Source organism: Aotus nancymaae, unplaced genomic scaffold (genome assembly GCF_030222135.1).
Source record: "Aotus nancymaae isolate 86718 unplaced genomic scaffold, 86718_ANA_hifiasm-v0.15.2.pri h1tg000007l, whole genome shotgun sequence".
Lineage (NCBI taxonomy): Eukaryota > Metazoa > Chordata > Mammalia > Primates > Aotidae > Aotus > Aotus nancymaae.
Window position 1 is genome coordinate 64500649 of NW_026988418.1, and position 12257 is coordinate 64512905.

Below are 12257 nucleotides of genomic sequence, written 5' to 3' on the forward strand. Positions count from 1 at the left end.
TTGAACAGCTTCTTAAAATCTTAAAATAATGAAGTCTTTCTCCAATCACAGGTCTTACTTTAGCTACAGCACTATTTCTTTTCTCCCCTTTGAAGTGAAACCTCATAAAATGTTGTCTATATTTGTTACCTTCATTTCCTCCTTCCACCCGCACTCTTCAACCCACTCCAATCTGGCTTCCACCCCATCACTCCCCTGAGACTGTTCTCACTATGACCACCAATGACCCTGTTGTCAAATTCAAGTAATATAATTTTAGTTTTTATGTATCTTGACCCTTTTTTTCCCCAGCTGGTGAATCTTTCCTCCTGTATCTAAACAATTCTCTTTCCTTGGTAGCCAAACATCACTATCTCTAGGTTATTCTCTTACCTCTCTGGCTAATCCTTCTTAAGCAACTTCGTCTGTTTCTCATTAAACATCAGTGTTTCCAGCCACCCTTCTCATTATAGATTTCTTTAGGGATTTGATTTATGCCCAAAACTTCATCTCCCATCTGTATATGAATAACTTCCAAGTCTACAACTCCAGCTTAAATCTGTCTCCAGAGGTTTAAACCCATTTATCTAGCTGTTTACTGAATACCCCACAGATAATGACACCCCCCGACTTTCCTTTTCAAAGAATTCAGTGTCTCCCTTTGACCATCAGGATAAAGTTTAAACTCATGAGTGTGGTATCCAAGACCTTTCTCACTCTATGTCTCTGCACTTCACCCCTCCAACTCCATGTTCCACCCACTCTGCACCTGCAGTTCCCACACAAACTCTTGCCTCCGAGTCATTGCACATCTTCCTTCTCCAAGGAATATTTTTTTTCTCTACCCCTTATTTTCGTGGTCTGACAAACTATGACTTGTCCTTCAAAACTCAGCATAGATATCACCTTTTCTGGGAATTCTTCACAGCTGGGTTTGGGCCCCCACACCCTGAGTGCTCCTCGGCATCCTGTGGGTCCCACCTCCTAACATTCATCACATGGCACTGTGGTCACCTATTGACTTGTGTGTCCCCCACCAGACTGAAAAGTCGCTGAGGACGGTGACTGTACCCTTGTCTTTAGTATCAACTCCAGTGTCTGACATGAAATAGATCCTTTATAAACACTTACTCAAATAGAGCGTGTGTGGTATGCTGAGGGATTATAATAATCACTACATAAAAAATAGGTAAAGACTCAATTTTCCCTATTTGGCTGAAAGAAAGATTATGGCACTAGAAACTTACAAGGCATTTACAGCAAGACTCCCACCTTACTGAATCTAAGTAGACACCAGACACCAGTGGTTATTTTCACAGTCACAGAGCAGAGACTTGCTGATTTTTTTCTATCCTGAAGCCCACGTCCCTCTCTTAATATGCTATTTCCACCCTCCTCCCCCAGCAAAATATTATACATATATACATACATGCACATACATAGATATAATAGCTTCATTGCATTGGGAAGGCTAATGGAGAGGTGTTAATACTAGATATATCTGGGTGGGTAGGATTATCAGACTTTTTAATACTCTTTTTGCTTGTCTTTTTATTTTTATATTGAGCATGCATTATTTTTAATAAGAAGAAACAGCAAAAATGACTTCATTGGGGGATCACAAGCTGTAGTAACATGAGGTCGAACTGATAAACATCACGGAGCAATGATACTTTTAAGAGGAGATTACAACTGGGGACATGGAGAAAACAGCGTGACACAAGAGAAGTTTTAATTTAATTCAACCCACAGGCATTGATCACCTGCCAGCCACAAGGTGTTGATCTAGGTGCTGCAAGGAAGAAAGGCATGAATAAGGCATGGAGCCCAACCCCAGCAGGGGGAGAAAAGTGTGGGGGAAGCTTGTATTCATTGAATGCTGGGACATGCCAAGTAGTACTTAGCGGCTTTGCCTGCGCGATCTTTCATAATACAACGATCCTGTGAGGTAAGTATCACAATCCTGTTTTTGTAGATGGGGAAATTGAGGCACAGAAAGGTTTACTGACAGACCCCAAAATCACAGTTAACAAACCAGGATTTAAACCTACATATTTCTGATTTCATCCCCTTTGCACCACACAAAACTGGGTTTGTGAAGTATCTCTCAAGGAAGGTGTGAGCACAGTGGGGTTTCTATTAGTGGTTCAGGGAACCCTTTCTGGAAACCCCATGTGGGCTAGGCTTCAAAAACAGGGTGTGAATGTGGGAGAAGAGCTATACTGTGAGCCTCAGGGAGAGGCAGCATCCTTTGGGAAGGTGACGCTGGCAGCATACCACAGCCTGGATGGGGTCCAGGAGTCAAGTGGGAGTGGCAGGGTCTCCTGAGCCTATCACGGGGAGGTGGGAGCAGAGCGTTGCGCACACTATGACTGGAAACCAGGAGTTAACAGGCTGAGAAGGCAGGTGAGTGGGGAGCAGGAGCCAGAGGCAAGCACTGCAAGAGCATGGTCACCAATGAAGGACACGACAGGACAAGAAGGAAGTAGCTCTGGCGCCAGCAGTGATCTGCCGTGGTGAGGGCCTTTCGGAAGGTCCGCGTTCTGACCAGCCTGCTCTCACTGGGACACGGAGCCTGGCATCTGATGGAAAGAACATTCCAATCAGAAGGAAGTCAGTGAGAAAAGGTATGACAACTTGAAGCAGTTCATGGTTCGTCAATAAAAGCAGAAATATCGGGTGTGGTGAGATGTTGAAGAGTTATCAGCAGAAAAACCATCATTTTCTGGGAGTTATCATTTTCTTAACTGTACACCCATGGCCATTGTTACCAATGTTGAGGGGCTGGCAAGTGTGTGTGGGTGACAATGAAGACATGTGTCTTCCCTGCTCCTGTGGTTCCAAGACTGTTTATACAATAAACATATACCCTGGTCATACAATTATAAACAACCACCTCACCCAGGGCCAGCAACATAATTTGCAGGGCCCAATGCAAAATGAATACATTGATCCCCTTGTTCAAAAACCAGAGGGAAATAGGGCCATTAAGGGTTACCAAAACGTAAATATTTTTCTTTCTTTCATAATTTTTCTTTTGACTAGTCATGATACTTTTAATTTGATATTCAATGTCATTTTAAGTAACGAAAAATTTACAATTTAATTATTAGTATGAATTTTATCATTCTTTATATTGTGTAGTGTTAGTTGTAAATAAAAATAAGCATATTTGACTCATATGTGGAATCATTGAAATTACACAATTCATATTTCCTAGCTCTTACTTGCATATATATTTTGTTCTTATCAGAGCAGTGGGAACGCTGCACAAAACTAACTCAACTGTTTTAATTTTACTTCTTGATAATGTGCATGTTCCATCAATACTCTTGACCTTCAGCTTACTGATGAGTAAGGAAGGGCTGAAAGGAAAAGGAACTATGGGTTGTCCCGTCTTTCCCTTTTCTTCTGTGTCATCATTTCACCATAAGTGGTTGGTTAATACAGAGAAGTAATGAGTAAGAAGCACAGGACAGGGTTCCTTACTTGTTCACGTTTCTTAGAAAGCCATTGCTTTCTTTCTATGTGAAGCAATCTCTGGTTTGAATGGAAAGCATGGCCCTTCGGGCTGTCAGCATCCCTAATTACTCAATTATATATGGAACACACTTAACCTTGCACCATTTTCAGTCTCATGGAACTCCCACGCGCTGTGGTTTCACCAGAATTCTGCATTTGTGGGATATGATAAATGCTATACGCGATCAGGGCAGCAAGGAACAACTGCGTGAGTCCTTCTGTTCCAGTCTGTGTCCGCTGCTCCTGGGCTTGTCCCTCTTCTTGGAGAATGTTGTTGGTTCTCATCTCTGACTCCCTCCTCAACCACTGCCTCACAGGATCCATCAGCTGAGTCAGCCTTCCCCTCACCTCAGACATACCACCTCCCAGGCGAACAGGAGAGCTTAGACACCAGAGCTCAGCATTCAGTCAGAATACACACACCGCCCCCCACACACACACCGCATCCAACACACATCCCACACACATCACACCCTACACACACACCTCACTCTCCACACATACTGCATCCGACACACACACCCCGCACCCCCCACACCATGTACACACGCACCCCACACACTGCACCCTACACACACCCCACATACATCACACCCTACACACACCTCACTTTCCACACACACTGTATCCTAAACACACACACCACATCCCTACACCAAGTACACATACCCACACCACACACACTGCACTCTACACATACACAGCTCACACACCTCATAACCTACACACACACCTCACTCTCTACACACCTCATCCTACACATACACATGCATCTCATGCCACACTCTCCACACATACACCCCCACACACACCACAGCCTACACACACACATACACACACACCACATGCCATTTGAATGTCCTTCCATTCTTATCACTTTACTGAATATCATATTGTAAATCCAACAATTGTTTACATCTTATTCCTTGATCACCTTGCAGCAATTGCTGCTGTTAGCTGGTCTTTTGTTCCTCAAAACCCTCTTCTTTGGCGTCCAATATACTGAATGATCCTTGTTCTTCCATGTCTGTAGGAGCATTTCTGAATAAATCTTAACTCCTCTGCTCCTGGCCATGGGTTTCCTTCAAGACTCAGGCCTTAGCCATCAGCTCTCTTCCCACCTTCTTAATTCACATCCTTCTCAGCCCCTGGCTGACAGCCCCCAGATCTGTGTCTTTCTACCAGCTCAACTGCCTTCCAAAATCAGCCTATTAACATCAGGCTCAATCACTGTCCCTCTCTGGGTCTAAGTTTCCTAACTGTGAAATGAAAGTCAGAACTGAATGGTCTCATGCTAGACCTCAAACTTAAACTCTTCCTTCGGATTGCCCTAATTCATTGAAACCTTAAGCTGAAGACACCAATATTCACCCAGTTCACTTTCATGGCTCTTACTGTCCAAGAAAATTCAGTTGAGGCAGGTTTCTTTTACATTAGGATCTAAACCCACAGCCTTCTATCGTGGGTCCTTGGCAAATGTTTTACTCTTCAGAACAAAGAACACTTGACAAGGTCACAACACACATTCTAGTAGGCAAATTACAGGCCTGCAGCTTAACCAATTTGCCTTGACTACAGCTTAAACAGTGAGTCTCTGTTTATGTATTTGTTTGTTACTATTCTCATATATTTGCTCCCCAAGGATTAGCTGATTTACTCAGCCCCAGTCTTCAAAAGACTTAATTCTTTCCTGATGAGCACCACACTTCAGCCCACTGGAACTTTTTTGTGGTGCACTACCTTTTCCTAAACCTGAACTGATCACCACTTTTTTATCCACCAGAACCTACAACGACCGAAACAGCTTTCCTGGTTTGTGGAGTTGTCAACAGACTGACAAGCCATCAGAGCATAAAACCAACAAGTAGGAATCTTAACTTTTTATTTAATTACCACAATTTTTTTTAATCTAGAGGAAAGGCATGGGGAATGTGTTTAACATTTAGTTCTAAACTGGGGAGGGTAGATTTATATTTTTCAAAACTATAGTCAGGTTCAAATTATGAATCATCAAGGGCTGACGAATTCTCTCAACCCTTCTCTTTTACCTTCTGTGTCCAGTTGGCCACACAGGCCTGCCTGGTGACCCTCACTTCTAACTGTATCTCATATACCTGTTCTTTCCATTCTCAGAGCATCCCACCAGGTCGCTGTCACAGTCCCTCCTCTGACCCACCATGCAGACCCCTGCCAGACAATCTTCCTCAGACATTGCTTGCCTTGGGTCCCATCCCCACTCCAGCATTCTCACTGGTCAACTCCCCAGGTGTCCAGAACTGAGTCCAGTCTCTGCCAATGACCATAGTAGGGACAGAGTAAAGTAGGGAGGAAAGCATGAGTTTGGCAATTCTCAAGCTCCCACTTGCCAGTTATGTGACTTTGGAACACTTCAACTCTTGGAATCTGTTTTCTAAAAAAGAATAATGATATATAACCCCTAGAGTTGTGGGGGGTGATTACATGGGATAATACACATAGAGCGTGTATATATGTCAGTGCACAGTGCTTCTAAAGCATTTAGTTGGAGTTCCACCAGTGTAAGTTCTTCCTGTCGTCTGCCCTCTCCAAGCTCTCATCCTGATGCCGGAGGGTGATTTGCCTTGCATGGCTCTTAAAATCTTTCATGTAGATTCATCTCATGTCCACAGCCAGGATGGAGGCTTTTGAAAGTTGGGGCCATGATTCATAGTTCTTTGACATCTCTGTCAAAGCATACACCAGAAGCCCAACAAATAATCATGTAATCAAAACAAAGCCTGCAGGTGTGGTATCAGTGCGTTGAGGCATGAGGGCGTGTCTGGGGAGCTTCCCTCTTTGGAAAGGGTTTTTCTGAGGCTGGTGTTAGGATGAGTTTCCACTTCCTAAGTACTTGCTGAGCAGCCTTGAGTGGCAGAAGCATGGGATGGGGCTGTGAGGAGGGAACGTGAGCCTATATGAAACACTAGTTTCTACATGCTCTGTTGTCTTTCTTTTGATTTCAGGGCCCTTATCTCATTGGGAGCACCCAAAATGAGCCATATCTCTTTTTCTGTCCCTCCTCTCAGTCCCTCACCCATACCCAGGAAGCACTTTGGCCGTGCATTATTTGGGAAGAAGAGTCTATGCTGTACTACATGATACGTAATTAACAGGAACTCTGGAGTAATAGCAACCCTCCCACTCATAACCCACATACATGCCTGTCTTTCAGAAGGTGGTGTGGTATGGTGGAAAGATACTGACTTCTAGTCAGGGCTACCGTTCTAATCCCCACTTTCACTGACTGGCTGGCTTCAAGTTCATTCCCACTTAACTGTTGTGTCAAGGCACTGCTTAAAAGATAAGGTCCAGTCAGTAAAAAACAGCATCCATGTCACAAGGTTAAATAGAGGCAACTTACAGAGGAGTCAGTAGCACCGGTTATAGAAGATCTGAAAGAGTAAATGGGAGGGTGAAGCAACCCTAAGATTAGCAACTCCAGGAAGCTGCTCTGCCCTAGGGCTGGAGATAGAGGGAAGGGTTGCATTTCTTTAGCCTTGGGCAATGCCATACAAGGGGAGCTGGAACCAAGGCAAAGACTGCCCAGTGTAGGCTGGGGCCATAGAAGAGATGCTCTTAAGATGCTGCTCCCTGGCTTCCCTAATTCTCTTTATGTCCAGTCTTCTGCCAGTGCCTCTCATTCACCTAGAAGCCAGGGGTAAAAGTAAATTTTGCACATCTGTACAAATCACTGGTATTTGCTTGCTCACACCCCCACCCCATTGTTTCCAGCAGCCCCTGCAAGCCACCCCCATAAGCAATCTAATGTTAAAAAATGCTTTCTGCTCAAGTTCATTGTTAAAACAAGTCTGCTAACTCCCTTTTCCAATCAAAGCGTCACCCTTAAGTTCCTCCATAGAAATTCTTGAGCTGGTGCCATCCCTGCCATCTCCAGCCTCACTCTACTGTCTGTGAAGTAAGGAGAGTGATGATGCCTCGGGACTCTGTGATTTGACCTCCTCCCCAGACTTCTGCTGGCTCAGCTGTCACAACCTGGCTCTGACAAAACCTCAGAACTGAATTGCCATGCAAAGCTGGACTTGGCCAGTCAATCATTTTTCAGGCAACTATTGAAGGTCACAGAAGTTGGAGGTTTTCAATTATGAGCAGGCTGGGTGTGAGGATACAGGGGAGCTGCCAGGAAATGACAAGTGGTTGGCACAGACTTTCCAGGCTGGGACACATCTCAGTTGCAGTGATAAATGCACTCAGTCTCTTTGGTTGGCACCAACGTGTCAGCCTTTGATAAAGAACTCACCAAACATTTTGCTAATATGAACAAGGATAAACAGGATAGGATTTCAACTCCATTTAAAACACACGCCTGGGAGTAATCTGAACAGACAAGGTGAGGAGGGAGGCCCTGAAGGACATGCATCGCCCATGTATGCTTCCTGCTGTCTCATTTTCCCTCCTGTTCACTCAATTTCTTTAAAGTAATCAGTCCTGTTTGTCTCAGCTAGAAGGGATTTCATAGAGAATGGATGACAGGGAGAAGACTGATGAATTTATTGTCCTCAAACCCAGAACAGACAACACAAGGGAGTGATTCGGCTGGAAACAGACTGTGGTAGTTTTGAAAGCCATTTGGAGAAGTTCAGGCAAGTTTCTGAGAACAGAGGAGCCATCGGGTGCTTTTGAAAAGGGCAGTCACATGATGATAGTAGTAGTAGTATTTTAAGAGGGGAAACCCAGCAGCACTGTCTTACTGGGTAGACTGTAGGTGCTAGAGGTGGAGAGGGCAGAGGCAGAAGGACCCTCAGGAAGACACTTTAGAAATTCAGCCAGGTGGTGAGGAAGCATGGGAAAGGGATGGGGTGGGGAGGAAATGTCTGATGGGAGGAGCTGGTTGGTTTAGATTGATCATAAGCTCTTAGGAGATACTCACACAAGGCACTGGACTAGAGTAAGAAGACTGTACTAAAGCAAGACTTATTAGTTTCAAAAGGGACAGCTGATGTGATGAGCTTCTTTTTTTTTTTTTTTTTCATGGCTTCCTCTTTCTTTATTGGGCGCTTTGTAGATGCCACGCAGGTCTAAAAGTTACACTGTTAAATAATTATTTAAAAACTGACCAGGATGAAGGTCCTGATCCAGAGCTCCAAACCAGAAGCAAAAAGGAATGGGGGCAGTGGGCATTCCTCCATCACCAAAACCCAGAAAACGAGGATCCTAAGCTCCTTTGAGGGCCAAATCCAGGCTTGGGCCCTTGGGCTAACCTGCAGGTGCCTCTGACTGCATCACACTCAGAGTAAGGTAACCAGCAAGGGGCTGCAGGGAACGGCCAGCCAAGTCTAGACATGGACAGAAGTAACTGGAAGGAGGACGGGAAATGGACAGGTACTGTCCAGCTGTAGATAAGAGAGTGCAGCTAAGGCAGGTCGAGGGGCAGGGGAGAGGCTGGGGGAGCAGTATTGCAGCAATGCAGGAGTGCAGCCCCAGGGTCCTGTCCTGAGCAGCTGGTCAGGGTAGCAACTGTTAGCTCCCAGATGGAACTCCTGACCTGAGCCCAGGTAGAGGGCTCACACGTTGTGGGTCCTCTTGGTGAGCTGGGGCTCCTCATCCACCATCTTGGACTTGAGGTGCTCTTTGTAAGCCAGGATGTCTCCAGGCCACTTGGTGATTGTCTGCTTCTCACAGACCCAAATTTCCTGTGCAACCTGCTGAATGAGTCTGAAGTCATGGCTGACCAGCATCATACCACCCTCAAACTCATTGATGGCATCTGCCAGGGTGTCGATGGTCTCAATATCCAGGTGATTGGTGGGCTCGTCTAGGAAGAGCATGTGGGGGTTCTGCCAGGCCAGCCAGGCCAGACACACTCGGCACTTCTGCCCGTCTGACAAGTTCCGGATTGGGCTCACCTGCTGTTTCCCAGTGAGACCGTATCGCCCAATGATCTTCCTCATTTCTTCCTTCTCCTTGATCTCTGGGTAGCACTTCATCATGTACTCCAAAGGTGAGAGATCTAAGTCCAGCTGCTCTTGTAAATGCTGATGGTAACGCCCTATCTTGACATGAGAATGTTTTCGGATCATGCCATCTGTGGGTAGTAGCTCTCCAGTCAGCAGCTTCAGAAGAGCTGACTTTCCTGCTCCATTGGGCCCTACCAGAGCCACTCGTGTGTCAAGGTAATTCCAAATTCTAGATTATTGTAGATGCAAGGCCCATCTTTTGTATACTTGAAGCTCACATTTTGCACCATAATGATGGGTGGTGGGATCTTGCCACATGGTGGGAAGTAAAATGACAGTGTCTTGTTGCTCACGACCCTCTCTGTCAGTCCTGATGCCATCATTTTCTGTAGCGCCTTTTCCTTGCTCTGGGCCTGCCGTGCCAGCTTGGCACTGCCATGACCAAACCTTGCAATGTAGTTCTTCATGTGTGCAATCTGATCTTGCTCCCAATGAAACCTCTTCATCTGGTTCTCCTCCAGCTCTAGTCGCGTCTTCACATACTGATCATAATTACCCGTATAATACTTCAGTTTCTTGTTGTGCATGTGAATGATGTTGGTACAGACACCATTCAGAAAATCCTGGGAATGGGAGACAAGGACCAAGATGCGCTTAAAAGTTTTTAGTTCTTCTTCCAACCATACGCAAGCATCTAGGTCCAGGTGGTTGGTGGGCTCATCCAGGAGCAGCATGAAGGGCCGAATAAAGAGGGCTCTGGCAAGGGCAACCCTCATCCTCCAGCCCCCACTGAAGTCTTTCAGCTTCTTGCACTGCATGGCAGGTGTGAAACCCAGTCCGTGCAATATCCGCGAGTCCCTCATCTCTGCCTTGTCGGCATCCAGCTCCTCCAGGCGTTCATAGAGCTCCATGAGCTTCTCACACTCCGCATCCTCATGAGCCAGCCACTCTGCCTCCCTCTCCAGCATGGCCCACTCTGTGTCGACTTCCATCACACACTGCAAGGGTGTCTTGTCACTAGGGGGCATCTCTCGAGTCAGATGGTAGATGTCGATATGCTCAGGGATGGGCACTTCACGTTTCCCAATAGCAGAGAGCAACATGGACTTTCCAATTCCATTTAAGCCAATGAGGCCATAATGACGGCCTGAGTTTAATCCCAGTTTGGTGTCACTGAGCAGCTCTTGACCGTGAAAGGTAAGTGACAGGTTGATCATGTGAACGTCAGTACTGTTGGGGTGAGAGGCCAGGACGCCAGAGACAGCTCGAGCAGCAGCTTTCTTCATCTCAAAGTCCTCGAGCTCCTTGGTCAGCAAATCCACTTCTGTGGTCTCTCTGCCATTGGCCTCATTTTTCTCCTCTGCCACCTGTGGTTCTGTGACAGCATCTCCATTTTCTTCATGTCCTTTTCTGGGCCGCTGTCGAGCTTTGGCAGCCTCCTTCTTTTTGGCTGCCTTCTTCTTGGCCAGGTCGGAGGGCATGATGATGACCCACAGGGGTAGGATACTGTTCTTTCAGGGAGCTGAGCCTCGCCACTCAGCCTCTGTCGCAACAGAGCTGCTCCTTGGGCTTCTCGTGATGAGCTTCTTAATGAAGGGATAGTAGGGCTAAAAAAATTTAGCGTGGTCCAGGACTCAGCAAGAGAGTAGGAAGTATCCCCAAGCCCTGTGCTTCCTATGTTGATAACTTCAAGTTCTGAACAATCTCTAAAGATCATTTTTCACCCCCAGTCTCTACCCCTTTGCCATTCACCTAAGATTTGAGCCAAACCAATACTTGGGACTGATATTTTTGTTTATGGGGAGAGATACTGGACAGAGTTGGATGCTCTACTTGCTCCTCACAAGATTAAGAAAGGGATTCTCCTCGGAGCAGTCCACCTACCTGTCCAGGTGATTGAAGGAAGTAGGACAGCCAGTTTCCTGAGAAGCCGCAAAGTGGAATGGACACCCATGAGGGTGACTTGCCTTCATGGCGTTTCTCTGAGGGGAAAGGGAGGTGTTGTGCAGATGCTAACAGCCACCAGGGCGACGGCCACCAGGGCGACGGCCCGCATCCTCCCTTTCCCCAGCTGAAATGTTGGAGTCACTGATCACATCTCTGAGTAATCTGAGATTTTAAGAATAAGAGAGAGAGAATTTAAATCTTATGGGAAAAGAAGAAACCAAACAGATTAAAACCCAAACCCCTCCAGAGGGAACAGCACATAAAGGGATCAAACAGCTCTGGAGGCTCGAGGCTGCTGCTGCTGTCAGGCAGGGGAAAGGACCCACTCAAAACCTTGGGTTTCACATTTTTATTTAGGGTGGTTTTTCATGTTATCACTGAGTGGATCACAGTGTGGATTTAGACCGTACAGGAAAAGGCGGCCTTGCCAGGATTTTGTGGAAGAAAGGAGACCAGTGCTGATCTACTGGCATAGATGAGTGCTACCCACACTAAGCAATCTGCAGACACCCCTGCCTGATCTGGCCCCTCTGTGTTCATAGAATATCCTTCCCCTTCATTCTTTTCTCTCATGGGCAAATTCCCACTCATCATTCAGTATCCCTCCCTGGAGTCAGAATGCCTGATTTTGAAATCAGGCAAACCTAAGCTCCATTCGTTTACATGTCTGACTCCCAAGCCAAACTTCAAACCCTTTAAAAGGAGAGCACTACGTCACAGTCTTCTTTAAATCCCTGTACCCAGCACAGGGCCCGACACCTAGGACTTTCTCAGGAACACCTGATAAATGCACAACGAGGAAGCTAAGGGCATCAATTCTGCAATTGAGTGTCCTGATCCTACCACATACTGACTGTGTGACCTTGGGCAACTTTC

The 12257-nt window shown here is 46.1% G+C and overlaps 1 protein-coding gene across 1 annotated transcript; it reads right to left on the reverse strand.

Annotated features, from left to right (window-relative positions):
* Positions 1 to 8999: 8999 nt before the first annotated feature.
* LOC105727873 (ATP-binding cassette sub-family F member 2-like) lies at positions 9000 to 10992 on the reverse strand. Its single transcript, XM_064371950.1, is given in 2 exon segments — positions 9000 to 9652; positions 9655 to 10992. Coding segments are annotated over 2 exon segments (1872 nt in total). The 5' UTR covers positions 10916 to 10992; the 3' UTR covers positions 9000 to 9041.
* Between the last annotated feature and the right edge of the window lie 1265 nt (positions 10993 to 12257).